Genomic DNA, 21,573 nt, shown 5'->3' with positions numbered 1-21,573 from the left:
CACCTTGGGGCCTCTGCGGGGGGGGCTCTGTGTTTGTAAACCTGGTGCTGGACATCTGCCACAGGAGGAGAGAGTGATGGAGAGAGTTTACAAGTGTTTTTGTTAAGTAATCAGAGATACATTATACAGTATATGTCGGTCTTCTAATTAGTAATGTATAATGGCTATTTTGTAATTGCTGTGCAAGAAACATTTGTCTTTAAAATTATATGTTAGTCTGTTTTTGGAGCTTCACCCGTCCCCACATGTCATACAAGCTTGGTCAGTTGGATCAGATTTAGCTGTTAAATACAAGTATTCACAAAGTCATTCATATTGTTTTACATATGACTATCAAACAATGCTCTGTTGAACTGGACGTGACCGCAACACTCTATAGTGCTGAGAGTGTTGACAAGCTGAGTTATGCCTCTGAGCTAGTGTGTGCTAACTACACTGATGACGGATTGTAAATCTACAACAACAACTACACCATATGATATTTAGTCAGACTGACCTTGGATCTGCAGTGGCCTGAACTTGTTAGACCTCTTCATCGAGTGGACAGGATTACTTGACATAGTGGGATTATTTTACTCAAGAGAACAATGAACAAGTGAGGGAGATTTCCTCTGCACTTACTTTAGCACCATGCATAATGTAGATCACTGCTTTGAGCAGAGTGTCCTCTCTTACAGTATAACTAGCTAAAAGAGAGGAGTTACAGTTTTTGACTCGTAGGCACCATATGTTTAGACCAAAATCCAAACTTCGATCTAGAACTGAAACTAAACCTAAAGCCAGACCCTAACATAAACATAAATCTAAACATAAACTTTACTTATTAACACAACATGTATTCACCTTATGTTGAATATTAACGATATGGGAGACTTGCTTTTTGTCCCCATAAGGAGTGTAAGTCTCCATGACGCAACTGTAAACAGATCTAAATCCCTACAACCATGAGTGATTTAGACCACACACACAGGCACGCACTCACACACACATGCACGCACACTTAAATGTAGACTCCAGTTCAATGTATTTTCACAAAGTAAACAAAAATAAAACATTGGGATTATGAAGATACATGTTGCTTCTCCCTCCCTTGTGCTTCTTTCAATGAGGAAGAGCTTCGTCTTTTTCAACATTTAACGCACTGTAGCTTATCCTCAACCTTTCTCTCTACAGCCAGCCTCGTTTTGTCAGTGGCAGCTTTTCCAGATGCCAGATTCAGAGAGTGACATCGGGGGATGTTAAATCCCTTGATCTGTGTTTGCTGCTCTGCATCCCTATCTGAGGCAAGCAGATCAAAGCTTTATTAGCTGTTGCTAGCATATGACACACCTGTATCTGCAAAATAACTGGTAATGCAGGTGGCAATATTTAAAAAGGTAGGAGTACGAAGTCCTTATATTGTGTGTGTGTGTGTGTGTGTGTGTGTGTGTGTGTGTGTTAGGTTGCTTGTTGAAAGATGATGCCTATGGCGTCTCCTCTGAGCTGAGGCCGCATCTGTGCAGATACAGTGGTGTTGTTATGATGGCCTCAGCATCATAGCATAAACAGGCGCAGGATTCCTGGCTGGAGCGCAGCTAAAGTTTTATGAGCCGTCAGGAGAACGCTGAGAACATTGTCCTCTGTCCACCACTCTACATCACATTGGATTACATACAATCTCAAGACTTTGTGCCTTTGTTATCCAGATGTTATAAACTGTCAGATTTGTTTACACACAGCAGTCTAAATGTGAATCTGTGTGTGCACTTGTGTATGTGCGTGTGTGTGTGTGCATGCATTCTTAGTTGCACTAAAGTCCCAGTGGCTCATATCACATGCTGTGCAGCGTGGGAATGTTGAGCCCTCTGGTCTACGTCATCTTGTAGTGACTGACCCCAGTACATGGGTGTGGGAACCCGCTGGATCCCACTGATTATCCAAGAGCATGATGTTCTCTCATCTCTTTTATGGTTGTTCTTTATTTTCTTGTTATTTTTGCATTTCATGGAGCTGCAGACCATCACAGATGTGACAGGTCAGATGTTACACTATCAGTGAGAATATGATTAGGTTTTAATGTCTTTACGTCCGACAGGAACCTTCCACATGCACATTCCTGATCAGACTCATGCCAAGGACTTACTGGAAAAACTTGGCAAAGAAATTATGTTCCACATGCTGCTCACAGTGAGATTACATAATTTGCTTGTGTTATATAAGTAACGTGAGACAAGGATGTTTAATTCCATTTAATCATTTAATCGTTTAATTAACCGTGACAAGAAAACTGATCATTTCATTAACGGTTTCTGCAACTTCTTTGCAAGTTTGCGTGAAACAATTCCCTCATGCAGTACTGAATTCTGTTTTAACGTTGTGCCATCGATAATGTGGTGAGCATTGGCGTTTTGTAAGTATTTCACAGCTCATCCTTTGACAGTACATAACCTTCTCTTCTTGGCCTCAAACTCTCATTCATCTTAAATCGGCAAAAATGTGCTGTGTTTGCTCAAAACACACTTTACTCTGTCATATTCTAGTCTCTGTCCAGTGCCTCCCAGACAGTTGTTGATGGAGATTAGCCGAGAATCAATAAAAAAATGTAGTTTTGAAATAAACAGTCAGCGAGAGTCATGTTGAAAGCAATTCACGTGGGACACATCAGAGTAGGCGATCCTCAGATACAAGCATTGAAACTGCCAGGTCCTTATAATACATATAAATATTATATATATATTATACATATATAATATATTATATAAACATAATGTTTCAATACCCTGGCAGATTTCCCAGAAAGCATACATTTTATTCCCAAACATGCACAGCCACGTGTTTTACTATGGGAGCGCCATTAATGAAATCACTTGGCAGAATTTTAGTGTGACAAATATTCTCTCTAAAGCTATTGCCAAGGAATGGCTGCATGAGCTCTACAGCAGGCAGCTGTAGTGAGTCCATCCACAACTTTGGATCCGGCTGAGATACCTCAGCTATTCAACTATTGAAAAGATTACCATACAATTCTGTAGAGATATCTATCAAGCCCGGAGGACTGACGCCATATGACTTTGGTTTCTTCAAATTCAACGCAGAGGCCTTTATACTCAGCTGCAATGAAACTGTAAAAGGCCTCTCTCTCCATCCAAGATATACAGTATATTTATAAAAATATACATATATATATTGTTGTTTTTATATAAGTATAAAAACAACAATAATAGCAGTAGGACTGACACCTTTTCCAGTGTCAGTCCTTAATTCGTGAGTTATGTGCACTCCACAGTCTCTGAAGGTGTATTTAAGTCTTTGGTGTGTTAGGGTAGGGAGAGGGCTGATGGAGTTCGCGGCTCTAGGATTGAAATTGTTCCTCTGTCTGTGGGTGGTGGATCTTGACATCCTGAACCGGATGGCAGTGATTTGAACAGGGAGTGTCTTCGGTGTGTGTTGACCCTGAAGATGCTGCCAGCCGTGATCTACAGTCGGCCAGTGTTGTGTCCAGGGTCAGGGGCTCCATCCCAATAATGCGCTGGTGGCCCCTTCACCACACGCTGCAGGCCTCTAAGCTCGGCAGCTGTGCAGGTTGCACCACCAGCAGGTTATCCTGTCAGGGTCTTTTCAAGGTCTTAAAAAGTCCCCCCAAAAAAATACTCAAATTGAATAATCTAAATTTTTCAAATATCTATTGGATGTTAAATCTGGTCTAGAACTTCACATGCGCCTCTTCAACTAAAGGGGAATGTTAAAAAACTATGATGTCTGACCAAATCAGAAGGCAAAAGTGTTCATAGCTGCCACACTGTGGTGGAGTGATATCCAAACACTGAAGGGCGTCATTTGTTAGTTTGTTTGTCGTCTATCTGAAAAAAATGAAATGTCATTTTTCTTTTTCAATCTACTGTTGACCGCCTACGAGGATTAAAAACAAAATTCGGCTTCTTTTCTTGTTTGTGTTGTTGACCCCAGAGATATATAGAGTCTTGGTGTTGTGACAAGTGGTTTTACATGTATTGGTCTCGCTTCTCAGAAATTTCCCATGAACAACAGAGTTTAGATTGGCCATGACCAATACTGAGGCCTTGAACCACAGGCATTCACTACAGATACACACCCAACGCAGGAAGGAACACTGACCAGTTAGGGTTAAATATAGACCCCCCAAACATCCAGAATAGAACAGAATAAAATAGAAGTTCTTCAGTCCTGCGTTTTAGGAAAAAGGTGAATTCCTGTGTAAAGCCCAGAGGCTCAGGAGGTGGCTGTCGTAGACTTGATTCCTGCGGCATGAAAACAATGATCTGTCCCAAATTCTGAGCAGGATTTGAGGAATGCTTGTTGTTGTGTGTAGCGGGCACGCAGATGAAAGCTGATCGAGGGCAAAGGGAAAGACATAAACCATTTCCTCCCGCGGTAAGTCTCCAAAACCCCTGCGACAAATCCCTGCACCGCCCTCAAAAGAAACATCTCGAAGCAAACCACTCGCATGATTCGATTCTTTATTTTCTCACACGCAAGAAGTCAAGCTTTACACTCCTCCAGGTCTTGAGAAAGCGTCTTTGGGACTAAGCGGCGGAGAGAGAGGATTTGATTGAACTCATGGCCACAATAAGTGTGAACACGTGCTCATTTGTGTCCTCTGTGTTTCTTTTCCCACTCGCTCCTTCAACAGCTGCACCTTATCAGCCGTTGGCTTAGCGCTGTCTTACACAATCCTCCATCAAGCCACACAGCCCCCTTTTCCAGCCTCCTTCTCCTCCTCCTCCTCCCCTAATTTCCTCTTGGCCCGCTCTGCCATTCTGTCCGCTTCTTTCTCATTTACCTCCAAAGATCCGAGCCTCTTCGAGAGACTTTAAATTCTGCTCTAGACAGTCTGGACAAAAAAACACCTGGCTCCCCTCCCGTAATATTTCATCCAGCTTGCATCAAGGTGCAAACTCTGGTTGTTGGGTGTTGGAGAAAAGGTATCAAGTTGCAAACGCCTTAAAAACTACTCCTCTGGTTTCCCATCTCTTCTTTTCACCCACCCCAACTTTGCATCCAGCTTTTTCCTCATCCCCATCCTTCTCCCAACATGACCATCCCCCACTTTACTCGCGACTCAACCCCTCATTCCAATCCCAAGCACCAGCTTCCTGTCTCTCATGGTCCCTCAGTATTTTCTTAGTCTCACACGTGACCTCCCCACCTCTCCTATTACCTTTTTTTCCACCTTGCAACTCTGCTCCCCAGTTTTTCATCCATCTCCCCTCCTCCTCCTATTTTTCTCTTCACCTTTTCACAATCCAAAAGAAAGCGAGTAGAATATACTCCGTAAAACACCTCAAGACTATTTCGCCTCTTTTTTTCCCCTGCACCATGAGCAGGAAATTCTTATGTTGTGAGCAAAAGCAATAGACCACATTACTGCACATGTTGTTTGGCAGGATTACGGCATACGTCATATATCACAGTCACGTTCTACACTGATTGGTGGGGATATGCTGCGCAGCCTTCGTACCTCAATGTCAATTTAACACATATGGAAGTGACTAAGAGGCCGAGGCAGCAGACAGAAATAATGCTGTGTGCATTAGCAGTGAGCTGGGGGATCTCATGGGCTAACCATTTAAGACGGGCTCAAACTCAAAAGGAATTCACCTATATGGGCCTATTTAGAGTATAATCACAACCATCAGAAGAGAAGACAAAACTCTTGGCTTGGTTTGATTACAGAGGATCAGCTCAGGCGGCAGTCTGGTTTCTTTTTTCTTTACGATTAGACAAAATTCAATTATGCGTTATATGCTCTTCATCACATACGCTGAAACTGATTAGTTGCATAAAAGTTGTGTGAAAAACAGAAAAAGTGATGCATGTAAAGCTGAAGAACTTTGGCAATTACCTGGCACATTTCTCTCCTTACCACTAGGTGCTGCTGCATCCACACCAAAGTCACACTGAGCAACAGTGTCTATGCAGATGTTAATCAGGCCACATCTGTGTTTGTGTTTGTTGGAGGTGTAGAGTGAGTGGATAGGGGCACTGACCAGGGACTTAACAACAGTGATTTCGAACCATGTGTAGATGAACCACAGGCTTAGACGAGGAGGGAAGATGTGAACGATTGTGAGGTAGGCTAGGTCAGGTTTATTTGGGGGGTAAAGGGAACATTGTCTTGTATTAAAAGTATGATAACGAAACAAATACAATACACACATTAATGAATGAATAGTGAAATGTGGATCTTTGGTATATTTGTTGCTTCCAGATGGCACAGGACATACATTAACCGACCCTTGAACATCTGATCACTCAGAGTTGCCTTCAAAAGTGCATTAAAGAGAAGAAGATACAATAATGGACAGTGTTTGAAACATCTGGTCTCTAGAAATGTTAAAAGTACTAACACAAACTCGCATGAATAATAACGCAAAAAAAGCAATAAAGAGATCAAGCTTTAATATAATTATATTCACACAGTCCTTACTATCGTTGTTATAACACTCGGTATAAAGTCAGTTAAAATGAATGTTTATATTCAAGAGTATTTGTTAGGATACATCCCTTGAAATGTGCCATCTTGTTCACAATCACTACCTAACAAAAGAGGAATATAAAGTGGATATGGATTGTTCTTACTGTTAAAACTGATCTATAACTGGACTCATAAACGATTTATGAGTGACTGTAATGATAAGGATTTTTAATGTTGGAATTTAAAGTTAAGTAGCATAACAGTTTTAGTTTAAAATTCATGAAAAGCACATTCTGCATTGAGCACCGGGTTTCTGTGGGGAAATTACAGCGATTAATTAAGCCAATCCGGATCGAGCACCCTCACGCTCCCCTCCAGAAACCCACCAATAGTGGCAAGAGGCTGCGGTAATAGTACTCCATATACATGGTCCTGAGCTGCGTGTGGCCCCGCCCCGCGGCCCCAGCCAGGAGGAGGGAGGAGGACCTGGGTAAAGAAAACAAATTATCTCATAGTCTCATAGTCAAAAACCATGTTAGTGATGCCCTGTGTGGGAATGAGGGGCAGCTTCTGAAGCCGGGGACAGGATCAGCGGGAAAATGAGCAAGGTAAGAGGGACTATTGAGTGAGGGGAGAGACAAGTTGAGAGGCTCTGATTGTGTAAGCGTTAGATTCACTTCTTCCATGTAGTCCAGGATTTGGAGCCTGGATGGATGTGATGCTGGATTTCCCTGCGCGCTTTAGCTGCGTAATTGCGCACTTTGGCGATGGCTGATTATTTGTATATATCCTAAAGGCGTCATACTTTGAAATTACTTTAAGTGTTTGTCCCGCATGAAGTGTCCAGTTTGTTAAAGCCTCAACACTACAGTAGGTACAGGCGGAATATTTGCAGTTATAGAAGCCCCTTAATTGTGGTGGATGTGGATGTGTGTAGACACACTTTCCCTGCGGGGATCACGCTTTACGCACTAACTTCACTTCACTTCAACTGCGGTCAAGTGAGCAGACGTTCGTCTTTTCGTTGTCAAGTGAGCAGACGTTCGTCTTTTCCTGATTTCAAGTGCGCCCGTATTACACAGTGTACGGTAGTCCATGATACGGAGCGAGCCAATCTTTTATGCTACTGTAAAATCCCTTTATTCCATAATTTCTGACAAAGGCTGACACAGTTGTGCTCAGGACCATCCAGACTGTACACTCATTCAGTATCAAGCATATTTACTGTATCATTTTGGAGAAATTCAGCCTTAAAGTTCATTATTTTGAATTGAAAAAAGCATTATGTGCAAAATGTACCCTTCCGTAAAATCCCTTTATTCCATAATTTCTGACAAAGGCTGATACAGGTGTCCTCAGGACCATCCAGACTGTTCACTCACTCAGTATCAAGCATATTTACCGTATCATTTTGGAGAAATTCAGCCTCAAAGTTCATTTATTTTGAATTGAAAAAGGCAAAGTTCCTTTTTTTTTTGTTGAAAAAAGCATTATGTTCAATACTTACCCTTCTGTAAAATCCCTTTATTCCATAATTTCTGAGACAGGCTGCTACAGTTGTCCTCAGGACTATCCTGACTGTACACTCACTCAGTATCAAGCATATTTACTGTATCATTTTGGAGAAATTCAGCCTTAAAGTTCATTATTTAGAATTGAAAAAAGCATTATGTTCAATATTTACCCTTCTGTAAAATCCCTTTTTTCCATAATTTCTGAGAGAGGCTGCTACAGTTGTCCTCAGGACCATCCAGACTGTTCACTCACTCAGTATCAAGCATATTTACTGTATCATTTTGGAGAAATTCAGCCTCAAAGTTCATTTATTTTGAATTGAAAAAGGCAAAGTTCCTTTTTTTTTGTTGAAAAAAGCATTATGTTCAATACTTACCCTTCTGTAAAATCCCTTTATTCCATAATTTCTGAGACAGGCTGCTACAGTTGTCCTCAGGACTATCCTGACTGTACACTCACTCAGTATCAAGCATATTTACTGTATCATTTTGGAGAAATTCAGCCTTAAAGTTCATTATTTAGAATTGAAAAAAGCATTATGTTCAATACTTACCCTTCTGTAAAATCCCTTTATTCCATAATTTCTGAGACAGGCTGCTACAGTTGTCCTCCGGACCATCCAGACTGTTCACTCACTCAGTATCAAGCATATTTACTGTATCATTTTGGAGAAATTCAGCCTTAAAGTTCATTATTTAGAATTGAAAAAGGCATTATGTGCAAAATGTATCCTTCTGTTAAATCTCTTTGATCCATAATTTCTGACAAAGGTTGCTACACTTTGGCTAATCCTCACTCCATTCACCCATATGTAACTTAAATGCAATATTGTGTGTATTTCTTTCGTTCATTTTGGAGTAAATAAAAATTTCCATTTCCCTTGCTAATTTCCGTGTGCTCTCTCTGTCCTTGAACATCAGCAAGGTTTGCAAGGGGATGGAGGTGGGAGAAAATAATTGTTTATATACTTCTGTATGTATGATGTTTCATTTTCAATTGTGAAAACCAATAAATAAAGTGAAAAAATGAGTAGTATACCCTTTATTTATTGATTTATTGATTTAATATTTATGTATTTATTCATTTTTATATTGTAGAGTCCTCGTTTACAGAGGACAGGGAACTTCTCCTTCGTTTAACAACTTTTATTAACATTTACACGGACATGTGCACTACTCCTTTCAATTTCTCCTGTCTTCCCCAAACAGCCCCATCCTATTCGTCTAAACAATCACATGTCCCCCCCCCCGACCCCTTCAGTGACAGTCAGGATCTCAGAACACTCCTTAAACACAGTGTTTTACTGAATAACGTCAAACCCCCATATAAACATAAAACCCACATATAAACATAAAACCCAGTCCGTTACACTATATTTAATTTTGTTTTTAATTTAAATTTAATTAATTAATTAATTAAATTACTTTTTTATTTTATATTACAGTAGGTAACTTTACACTGAATAAGCGCATGGGCGGTATTATAACACCTGAATTGCTCTTCCAACGAGGTGGAGGAATGGCGCCCACACGAGGGTAAGTTGCCCTTGCAAATATTTCTTATGGCTACTTGGGCTCAAGTGACATGGGATGTTGACAGTATTACTAGCTAAATAGCGCCATCCTATCCTTTTTTTTTACTATTTGTGACAGGCGGACCCCGCTAGTTTATAACTATTACACTGTGGTTATTATAAGGGAATTTAGTTATTTTCTGAATTTCTAAGTTTATAGGCTAAACTTAGAAATTTATAGACTAATGGAATAAAGGGATTTTACAGAAGGGTAAGTATTGAACATAATGCTTTTTTCAATTCTAAATAATGAACTTTAAGGCTGAATTTCTCCAAAATGATACAGTAAATATGCTTGATACTGAGTGAGTGTACAGTCAGGATGGTCCTGAGGACAACTGTACCAGCCTGTCTCAGAAATTATGGAATAAAGGGATTTTACAGAAGGGTAAGTATTGAACATAATGCTTTTTTCAACAAAAAAAAAGGAACTTTGCCTTTTTCAATTCAAAATAAATGAACTTTGAGGCTGAATTTCTCCAAAATGATACAGTAAATATGCTTGATACTGAGTGAGTGAACAGTCTGGATGGTCCTGAGGACAACTGTAGCAGCCTCTCTCAGAAATTATGGAAAAAAGGGATTTTACAGAAGGGTAAATATTGAACATAATGCTTTTTTCAATTCTAAATAATGAACTTTAAGGCTGAATTTCTCCAAAATGATACAGTAAATATGCTTGATACTGAGTGAGTGTACAGTCAGGATGGTCCTGAGGACAACTGTAGCAGCCTGTCTCAGAAATTATGGAATAAAGGGATTTTACAGAAGGGTAAGTATTGAACATAATGCTTTTTTCAACAAAAAAAAAGGAACTTTGCCTTTTTCAATTCAAAATAAATGAACTTTGAGGCTGCCTTTTTCAATTCAAAATAATCAGAATCAGAATCAGAATCAGAATTATTTTATTTGCCAAGTATATTTGCACAAACAGGAAATTGCCTTGGTGTCATTGGTGCACTTTAACTTAAAACAACAATATAAAAACAACAATATATAACTAAATAGAATAAAATAGAATACAAATATATACATACAGTAATGAACTTTGAGGCTGAATTTCTACAGAAGGATACAGTAAATATGCTTGATACTGAGTGAGTGTACAGTTTGGATGGTCCTGAGCACAACTGTATCAGCCTTTGTCAGAAATTATGGAATAAAGGGATTTTACAGAAGGGTAAATATTGAACATAATGCTTTTTTCAACAAAAAAAAGGAACTTTGCCTTTTTCACTTCAAAATAATAAACTTTGAGGCTGAATTGCTCCAGAATGATACAGTAAATATGCTTGATACTGAGTAAGTGAACAGTCAGGATGGTCCTGAGGACACCTGTATCAGCCTTTGTCAGAAATTATGGAATAAAGGGATTTTACAGAAGGGTAAATATTGAACATAATGCTTATTTCAACAAAAAAAAAGGAACTATGCCTTTTTCACTTCAAAATATTAAACTTTGAGGCTGAATTGCTCCAGAATGATACAGTACATATGCTTGATACTGAGTAAGTGAACAGTCTGGATGGTCCTGAGGACACCTGTATCAGCCTTTGTCAGAAATTATGGAATAAAGGGATTTTACGGAAGGGTACATTTTGCACATAATGCTTTTTTCAATTCAAAATAATGAACTTTAAGGCTGAATTTCTCCAAAATGATACAGTAAATATGCTTGATACTGAATGAGTGTACAGTCTGGATGGTCCTGAGCACAACTGTGTCAGCCTTTGTCAGAAATTATGGAATAAAGGGATTTTACAGTAGCATAAAAGATTGGCTCGCTCCGTATCATGGACTACCGTACACTCTGTAATACGGGCGCACTTGAAATCAGGAAAAGACGAACGTCTGCTCACTTGACCACGAAAAGACGAACGTCTGCTCACTTGACCGCAGTTCACTACTGTAGTGTCCCTGTACTGTAGACTACTGTACTGTACTGTACTGTACTGTGCACTGTGGGCGCGCAGCCACGAGGAAAATACGCACATACCTGCGATGACTTGTTGCTGTTCAACAAGTTGCTCGATGTGTTTTCATTTAACTGACATACGATGTTCTGAACGGGGTCATATGATGCACAGAGGAGAAGCAGATACACAAACACACACACACACACACACACACACACACACACACACACACACACACCACTTACCGGTGATGAGCAGGATTCAGTCGTCAGTGCACAGTTTTGTCTATATTTCTCCTACAAAATATCTCTATGTGTATTTCTATTCAATGTCAGGGGCATGAGCTGGAGTTATCTGGATCAGCTGCCTTCGACTCTCTCATGCCTTCTTTCTTATACACGTCACTAACTAATGGACCATTCTGTCTGATGGAGACCTGACGTTTTCTATCTGATGCAGTGAATTAAGGTGTATTTGCTTGTTTAAGAAGAATGGATAATTTGTAGCTTCCTCCCTTGTCAGATTGTGATGACAGGCGCATGTGTGTGTGTCTGTGTGTAATGTGAGTTTTCACGTTTTTTGCTTAGACACTGATCTTGTCAGGACCAGTGAACCTCATAGGGACCAAAGCTCAGACAATACATTATTTTTATGCTCCTGGTTAAAGTCAGAGTTCAGATGTTGATTGTGGTTCGGTTAAGGTGAGGGTTAGTCATGAATTGGTCATGGTTAAAGTTAGGAATAAGGTTTGTGTGTGTGATCCAGCTTTAACTCAAGTTGTGGGGACCTAAATCTGTTTACACAGTCACACTCATGACGACTTGTCTTCCTTATGGGGACAACAATCAAGTCCCCGTAACACTAATCCCCCCCAGAACTTGGCTGGTGAAGACTTGATAGTTAGGTCAGGTTTAGGTTAGGGTTATGGTTAGGGTAATGCAAATAGTAACTATGGATAAAGTTAGTTAGTCAAGAGGAAATCAATGTAGGTAAAAGTTATATCCTCTGAGGTTATGGAGACACGACACTGATATCCTTAAGGGCATGTTAAGATGACTAAAAGTGCGTGGTCACACACATGCCTGGTTTCGTGGGCCTCCATAGGTGAGTGTTTGCGCGAGTGTGTGTTTGTGTGTGCGCAGAGACAGTGATTAATGACGTCCGTGTTGTTCATACAGCAACAAATTAGCGTTGGCTCCATCATGATCCCGGCTTGTCAGAGTTCATATTCTCCCCTTCGCAGCATGAGGGAAACAGCTACGGATTAACAACAAGATAACATTGTCCAACCTCTTCCAACCTTCCCTTTACTGATAACAGTGTGTTCACTAGCAGTTTTCCTCCCTATGTGAACTATATGTAATGCAGATAAGTGTTGGCCGGCCGACATTTCCCTTCAGAATGTATAGGTAGCTTGTTGTAAAAATATCACATTTTCTGGGAAAACCTGGGCAGGAAGCTCATTTTATTAATGAACCTCTTCCTCCTCCCACAAAAAAATAACACTGCTGCCTTTGAGCCAGGCACTAAAGTCAGCTGCTCCATTGGCGACACACAGAAGTACAATACAGTGGTTGGGTGTGCTCAGTGTACAGCAGGTATTCCATATTTGTAATTATTGGGTGTAACTGAGAAGTTTGATGGTCCACACACATGATGGTTTGTTTACTTGGGAGACCCCCTGTTTGCTGCCAAGCCAAGAGGCTGAAACAGAGGCCGGCTCACATTCCCTTGTTCCAGATGCAGTTTCACCGAGTGCAGATCTACAGTAGCAGCTATTCACTCTTGCCTGGAAAGAACTACTTCTACTCCAGCAGACGCAGAGACAGGTTTGGTAGACTTGTGTCTGAGGCTGCAGTCAGATCAGATGTGGTCCAAAGTAACACGTTTAACCATTGCTTAATCATCACCCCTGGATGATGTCATTCCCTTACTGTAGCATTATGAATGGGTGACATTATTGGGCAAAACAGATGCTGCATTTTGCCAGTAAATATGTGAAATTGAGCAGGGGGTGTATGTGTTTGTTTGTGTGTGTGTGTGCGCGTGTGTGTGTGTGTGTGCGCGCGTTTGTGTTTGTGTTTTTGTGACAGAAGTCCACGGGAAAGGAAACATGGCACTGGCTGACTTCACCTCAGGGACAGGCAGTCTCTGTTCCCTCCACTGCCTGTCCCACCCTTCGGTCATACACGTGAACTCACATTTATTAACAAACACACATGTTGGCCTTGATGCCAGAAAAATGATGCAGGAACCCAGATACCAGACCATGGGAGAAACTCTCAATGGAGGGTGGGATTTAAGTACACAAGAAGTGACAAATACACCACTGAACATCTGTGTAATTAACAGCTGTTGCAAAATTTAAAATGTTTAGGTCGTTGTCCATGTCTGAGGGACATGGAACTTCCCTCCAACCAGAAGGAGAGTCAGGTCGTTCCAACTGAAACTGAAGGTCGGATTCTATAAATTCCTTTCAAGGGCCTTAGAATTTTCCCCCTCTTTGCAAAAGACTAGTGTGTGATAGTCAGTGAGAAAACCTGCTTTGCATTGGCACCATTTGCACAGCAGATGCAGTTTGACCTGCGTCACAGTTCATTTCATCACACAGCTTGAAACTATTTCAGGCAACACAAAATCAACAACTATTATTGTGCACAATTGGTAATGAGACTTTGCTGCTTCTCTTTGTTTTATGTGATGTTAAACTACTGAAGTTTTAGAGTGTTATAAGTGTTTTTCATTTGAATAATCACTGTGAATTGATTAGCGACTGAGCTAACTAGCTTGTCAGCTAGACAAGACTATCATCTTTGATTGTGGAGAAGAGCAGCTTTTCCCTTTCAATACCCATTTGTAAATTAAATAAAAAGTTTCGAGTGGGAATAGACTAGCATATTACACCTAAATCTGTACAGTCGAATGATTCAAGTTGCATTGTGGGTAATGTAAAAGGTCTGTATTTATATAGTGCTTTTCTAGTGTTGATGACAACTCAAAGTGCTTTACAGTACAAATTATTACCATTCCCCCAATCACACATGGCCATTCCCCCTTTCTACGAGGGGCAATGTAGGGTTCAGTGTCTTGCCAAAGGACACTTTGGGACTGGGATTGAATCGCCGACATTCTGGTAAGAGGACGACCTCTCTACCCCCTCTGTTACAGCTGTCGCCATGTACTATAGGTATGACAGGGAAGAAGAATGTGTCCCAGACGTTGCAGCTACAGACCGCTGTTCACTTGTTTATTCAAAGTTTATTATTGAACATATCACAGGTCCAAATCACATTAAAGCACTTTTCTGAGCCCTTTTTTTAAAGACATGCCAAATGGGAAACTGATAAGATATCCGGTTCTTGAGATGTGTTCAACAAAGAGACAGACAGACAGGGACATCTGTAATTATTAGATAGATTCAAGCAATATGAAATAAATAAATAAAGTAAAATAAATTACAGAGACAAAACAAGTCAGTATGATTAAATATCAATAACTTAAATTACCATGTCAAAAAAGAATTTCTGCCAGTTTATCACAGCCTAATATAAAACACCTGCCACTTTTGACTGTGTAGAGCCGCCACACTGTAAAGTGGTTGTGTTTGGCCTGTAAAATAATTATCCAAAGAGCTGAAGAAAAAGGGACAGAGTAATATAGTTTTCTAATGACAAAGTCACTCTCCCCCTCAAGGGTAGTTTGATTTAGGGCCCTCACTGACCATCTGCAGCTGAAGCTGAGGTCAATGTCCAGTCAGTATGAACCACTCCCACACAATGCCTATCATTGTCTAAATATCAAGGCTATATTTAGAAAGAAACAAGGAGGCGCTTCCAGGGATTTTTATGTGTGTGTGTGTGTGTGTTCGAATGGCTCTCATTTATTTTTACATTTGAATGTATAAATCTCAAACTGTGTGCATCGCTTGTGCCTGCGTCCAACCCCTCCCTGCCTCAATCCAGCTACTGTTCTGTGACGGTGGGCAGATGTGCACTGAAGAGGGGGAGGGATCTCTGGTTAGAAAGCATCTCTTTGACTCCAGAACCTTCTGCTTCCTTTTTCTGCCAGAAGGCTAGAAATATTATAAAAAGGGCTTCTTGTGCGTACAGCAGGCGTAGTGGAGGTGGGGTCTGTTTTGGCAAACAGCGGGACACCGGCACGGGAAGAGGGAAACTGTCTGAAGGGATACACATCTGCACAGGAGTTCTTCTTCCTGAGGTCTCAGGTAGCTGTTTGCAGCTTGTGTCACTAATGTTGGTGACACAACATGGCAGGCTTCACATTTTTTTGCTGTGGCTTCGTTACTCCTGTTTTCATACGTACTGTATTTATGTGAAGGTTGTCCATCAATGTTTGTCAGTGATGGCAGATGGACTGAATGGGGTCAGCCGGTGCAGTTGTGAATATGTCGCACGTTTTTTCAGTTTTTGAGTCAGGCAGCAGAAGTGTTTCTTTATTAGCTCAGTGTGCTCAAAACCGAATAACACGTTTTAGCACAGGAAAATGTTTTTTGTCCATTACAGCAGTGACAGTAATTACTATCCTGGGAATCGGGCTCAGCATCACAGGTTGGTTTTAGTGCTCATGCACTGAGACTCCACCAGCTGTTTTCTGCTTCCTCTGTTTTAATCCGCCTCAAAGTTGTAAACCTCCTCCTCTGTGGTTTCTTCTGCCGGACTCCCAAGTTGAGTTGAGTTGAGTTGGTGTTTTCTGTGGATTCGGTTCCTCATTTTGCACATAGCTTTATCCTTAATGAAGCTGTGAATACATGTTGCTACCGTTTGGAGTAATTTCACCGAAATACAGGACTTGGTCTTTGCAGTTATGAAGTACTTACAAGCCTTGACTTCAGGATTTTGAATTGATAGAACTTGTATTTTCTTTCCATAACTGCATATAGTAATGTTTAATGCTTTACAGTGCTTGAGCTGATGTGAATGTATAAGTACATCCATCCTTACTCCAACTGAACTGTTCATCTCGCGTCACACTTGACATGTGTGTTGTTATGGGCTCAGGGAACCACAGTGTCTACTCTGGTGTGTTTTGGACAAGTGATGCTTTCAATATTGATAAGATTTGAGTAAGCAGGTGACCAGTGCTCTGTAGCAGCGGTGGCTGAGACTCAGCAACGCAGGTGACCTTGTCAATCACGACAACAGCGCATTCACAACAATGGTCATGTTCAAGACAATGGCAACAGCTGATTCTCTAGTTCAGGGTTCTATGAGCTGCTTAGAACATTCCTGCAGTTGGTCTTTACAGTTACTGCAAGTCACTATTAAAGTTTCATAAAGAAAACTGCAACCAGCCTCACCACAGACCAAGCAATCAGCTCATTCCAAGCATTTACCTTTTAGACACTGTATATAAATACATCATGCTATCTGTGGATGTAGCTGTATAGATAGAACCTGCAACCTTTTTGAAAAAAAAATCATATGACATATTTGCATTTCTAGTGACAAAGAAAAGTGGCACACCTCTTATTTATTTATTTGTAAAATAGTAATTTGTTTCAGCATTAATTTATCCGATAACCAAGGTGACGGGAAATGAAAGGACTTTGAGATGAGAGCCAAAACGTCCATGGCCACATAGGAAAAGGAGATGCTGGGGTTCATGGTCATTGCTGTAACAGTCATTTTAAGTGGCTTGAAATACAGTCATCTGCGATTCTCCCTCTAGTTCCCTCACATGAACCTGAGCTTTATAGCTTTCAGCTTTTTATTGGTGTCGGATATGAGTCCTAGCTTCTACAGCATTCATTAGCAGAGTCACCGTCTGACCATGATTGCCTGTGGTTGGACCCTATAGTGGTCTTGATTGTGTCTGGAACAGGAGGAATGCTGCCAACCTATCCTCTGTGTGTTTATCTCTCAGCCCACATTACCACTGTGGTTGAGCTGACAGTAGCTGGTTGCTTTTTTTAAACTCATCGTGGGCCATATGTGTATACACACACATACATTCTTAACCAGGCTATTGCACAAGTTCATTGAGGAGAATGAGGGCATAAAGACTGAATCCTCAAATACACATTCAAGAAGGAGTAGGTGAAGCAAGGTCGGTGTGCATTTGTGACAGTGTCAAAAGTCCATATCTGACATGCTCCGTCAGGTGACACTAATGACAGAGCAGGGCTAATGAGCAAGGGATACATGAACTAGTAAAACTGGTCATGAGACAAGGAGCATTTGTTATGTTTGGGGTTCAGAAAAGGGTGTACTTGGAATAAGGAAGGAGGAGGATTCATCAAAACAGGATCAAGATAGAACAAGATAACATGAAAGTTAATGAAGCCTGTGTGGACTTTGCTGTGAGAAAAGTATAAGCAAGAATATTCCAAGTTATACTGAGTGGAACCAAAATAAGGGAGATCTTAACATAAAAAAAATATACAACTTGCAAAAGTAATGACTCCACAGTTCTAGTGGTGGGACGTCCATCTCCTGACCGCACCATATTACATAATAGATATCTAAGCCCACCGGCAGCCCCCGCGCCACCCACCCGGTCCGACTTCGCCGTCCAAGGTGCTGTGGTCATAGTACACTTGTGCTGGAGCGGGCCAGCAGCCGCTGAACACAGCTGGCAGAGGGTGATGCCAGGCAGGCAGCTGTCCAAACACTGTCCAGTCCAGAGAACAGAGTCAAAGCAGTGGGATAATGGAAAAAGTGTGCAAACAGCCGCCTTTCTTTGTTACCAAGGAGAAAAGGCACACACAGAGAAAACAAAAAACCCTTTATGTACATGTATCAGTTCAATTGAGGCCATGGGAACGTGCTGATTAGCCTCAGCATTATGATGGCTTTCAGACATATCGCTTCTTCTCCATGGTGACAAAGCTGATGGTGTGTGTTTGCTTTGCACCCATACGTTCCCTCAAAAGTGTTAATATAGAAGCTCTCAGGCTACATCCCCACGACTGCTTTTTCAGTTAAAAACACATCAACTCTGCTACGGATATCCCAGTTGTCTACACAGCTCTGGAGTTTTTGAGCTGCTAAAACTAAATTGAGTTGTTTGGAAACTATGACGCACATTCAGTGTACTTGAGGTCATGTTATATGCATATTCAGGTGTGTTAGTATGGACGGGAAATTCCACTTACACTGAGTCAAAGAGCTTGCATGGACAGAGATCATTTTTGTTTGAAAATGAAAACTTGAAAGTATGGAGGTCACATGCTTATGATATAACTGCCCTTACATGTGTGCTGCCTCTCAACATGACGTTGCACATACTGGTTTTTCTCCCCCTACTTTTCTCCCATTATGTACCCATGCATGAAAACATGCTAAGCAATCCCATTACTTAGCCTGTGGTCGTTAGCGTTCTTGTGTTCAAAGCCTCCTCTGAGTCCTGTCAGGCCCAGTCATCTGTGGATCTGAACCCATGTTGGGAAACAAAGAGGCACTCGGTGGGAAGAGCTACCACATGAACTAACACACACACACACACACACACACACACACCCACACACACACACACACACACACTATATATGGATTATCATGGGTTATGGGCGGGAACCTCAAGGATTATTACTGGAAGAAATTTACACAACCAGAACAGAGGTTCAAGAGGCAAAGGGAGTAGAGCATGGATGGTGTCATAGTGGTACACAATGCTGCAAGTCATTTTTACTGCATCTTGCTGCACTCTGCATGGCACAATGGGAGAAAATTTTCCATTGAACACATAAAATCAGAGGAAAAATACCTACAAAACATGACATCTATCAAATGTTTGCCATTAACTCTCCCAGTGACAATGGAGCATCATGTGTTGTCATGGCTCAAAATTCAGTCTCAAACTTTTCAAACCTACTGCAGATGTTGAACATGACCTCACAACTTCATTAGAAATACATAAATATGATAAGAATATTGTTTGTTGTGATGTTGCTATATTATGTGTGTTTTATGTCATATTATAACATTAATATGATCATATTAAGAGAGCGTGGCCTAGGGGATAGAGCAACAAGAAGGTTGCCGGTTCGAATCCCACTCTATCCCATCTGCATGCCTAAGTGTCCTTGGCAAGATACTGAACCCCTAGATGGCCCCTCATAAAATGATGAGTGTTCTAAAAATGTAAGTCGCTTTGGATAAAAGCGTCTGCTAAATGACATGTAATGTAATGTAATGTAATCATGCCATTACTGCCCTGTGAGCAGACGTGTCTCTTCATAGATTATGATGCAATCAAGTCCTGAATAAGTGAATTGGCATATTGCGGTTTTCACTTCCCCAGTTTCACACATTGACCATGCGTCCATATACTCAGTTTTGATTGAGGGTTGTTGTGGAAAGAGTCGGGGAAGTCCCGTCCTTGACTGTTTAGTTTTCATGCCATCAAAAGAAAGGGTATAAATGGTCGACAGACAAACATTTAACATCTGCCAAGTCAAACTCTTGGTTTAAGGTCAAACAAGGTTTTGGAGAGTTGGCAGATCCCCATACTGTATGGCCACATTCTGAGTGCAAATCTAATTTTGCGTGTTTGTGTGTGTTTGTGTGTATGTGAGCAGGCGGGGAAGGGAGAGCCCCACATCTTCAAGGAGAAGACCTTCAAGAAGAAGCGGCAGTGCAGCGTGTGTCGGCAGAACGTGGATCACGTGGGCTCCTTCTGCAGAGGTGAATGTTGCAAGCACATGCGGTTGTTTGTGTGGCGGTGTTGACAACTGGTCTAGAAGAATGTGTCATTGCATGGCATGGCAGGCTGATATAACAGTCTAGCTGAAAGTCTAGCCCTACTAAATAACACAATGAGATATGATGTAGGACATGGAATAGAAGAAGATGTATGACTGTAATTGTGCAACTTACTGAGTGACTGAATGTATTGCCTGCAAACAATCTTTCATGTCATCATAAATAACTGAGCAATGCAGTTATAATAATGATACTTTTGTCATTTGTTTTTCTTCCTCCTCTTTCTCTACTTTCGTTACTCTCAGTATGCAAGACAGCCACCCACAGGAAGTGCGAGGTCAAGGTAGGAATCAATGTCAGCCCATAGTTTCTCAATGTGGTCTCAAAATGGGGGGGGGGGGGGGGGGGGGGGGGGGGGGGGTTGTGGTGATGAAAGTGGAAGTAAAAATTTACAGCAAAAAGGTATAATTTCTGTTAATGAGCATTTTCAATTTGCTCATGAATAACTAAAGTTGGAAGTGGGTGAGGAGGAGAAGCTGATGTAACAGTAAAAACAAAACATAACATGGCAGAAGAGAAAACTCTCTTTTCTCTTCTGCCATGATTAAATGATGAAGCACAGGAAAATTTGTGCCACTAACATCTCATTACCTTGATGTGACCATCTTCTTTTATTTCTTTGTGTGTTTGTTTGATAGTTACTTACCACATTAGGCAAAAGCTTTCTTGGTTTAATTCACATGGACTTATGAAGTCTTTGACCTAAGGAAGGACTAAGGTCAAACCCTAATATGATAAATGTGATAAGAGAGCTTTAGAGTTTTATCAAGAAGAGCTAGAGAAATAAAACATAAAAGCAAGAGTGTAATGACACTTACATAAAAGGATTGGATCTGTAATAGTTAGTATATGCATTCATATTGGATACAACTGTCATTCTACAGTCTTTTGTATTTTTTCAGAAGTTTTTGTTGTTATTTGGTGGTAAATTGAATCTTGTTACATCATTAAACTTTGATTACTGCAGTAATATGAACATCAGAAGTCAATATTGTGAGTGTATCGTGCACTAGAGCTCATTAAATGAGCCACCAACATGACCCCACTAATTTAAGATACAGTCTTAATGTCGACCCACTAAACTTCCAGAGACGGGAAACTAGGAGAGAGACGCCCTTATTTGGAAATATAGATTGAACTGAAGGAGGAACAGAAATCTTTTCTGAGCGGTTTGACATATTGTCATTTCATTGAGGTTAGAGATCTCTGCTAATATGAAGGCTGCTCGGTCGCATTCCTCGGAAGGAGCCGTAAGCCTGGCTCCAACCCCACACTGCTGCCTCTGTGAAAGAGTCATTGATTGAGGGATGGTATGATGAATAGACAGAGGGATGCAGAGGGGGGATGCCAACCATGGCCAGAGCGACGAAGAGTAGAGGCTGAGGCGGCAGCCTTGGCAGTCAGCTGGGCGAA

At 41.0% G+C, this 21,573-nt stretch overlaps 1 protein-coding gene across 4 annotated transcripts in view; it reads left to right on the top strand.

Annotated features, from left to right (window-relative positions):
- tns2a (tensin 2a) overlaps positions 1-21,573 on the top strand; it is a 57,245-nt gene that overhangs the window by 1,019 nt on the left and 34,653 nt on the right. For 3 of the 4 annotated variants that reach the window (XM_062391512.1, XM_062391511.1, XM_062391510.1), the window contains exons 2-3: positions 19,977-20,082; positions 20,406-20,443. In XM_062391512.1, the coding sequence (XP_062247496.1) occupies positions 19,977-20,082; positions 20,406-20,443 (144 nt within the window). Of the gene's footprint in view, positions 1-6,913; positions 7,042-19,976; positions 20,083-20,405; positions 20,444-21,573 lie in introns of those variants that run through there. The other variant, XM_062391513.1, reaches the window with a different exon arrangement.

This window comes from Platichthys flesus, chromosome 7 (assembly GCF_949316205.1).
Source record: "Platichthys flesus chromosome 7, fPlaFle2.1, whole genome shotgun sequence".
In the NCBI taxonomy this organism is placed as follows: Eukaryota; Metazoa; Chordata; class Actinopteri; order Pleuronectiformes; family Pleuronectidae; genus Platichthys; species Platichthys flesus.
Note: the sequence above shows the minus strand (reverse complement) of the source record. Positions and strands in the feature narration are given on the sequence as shown.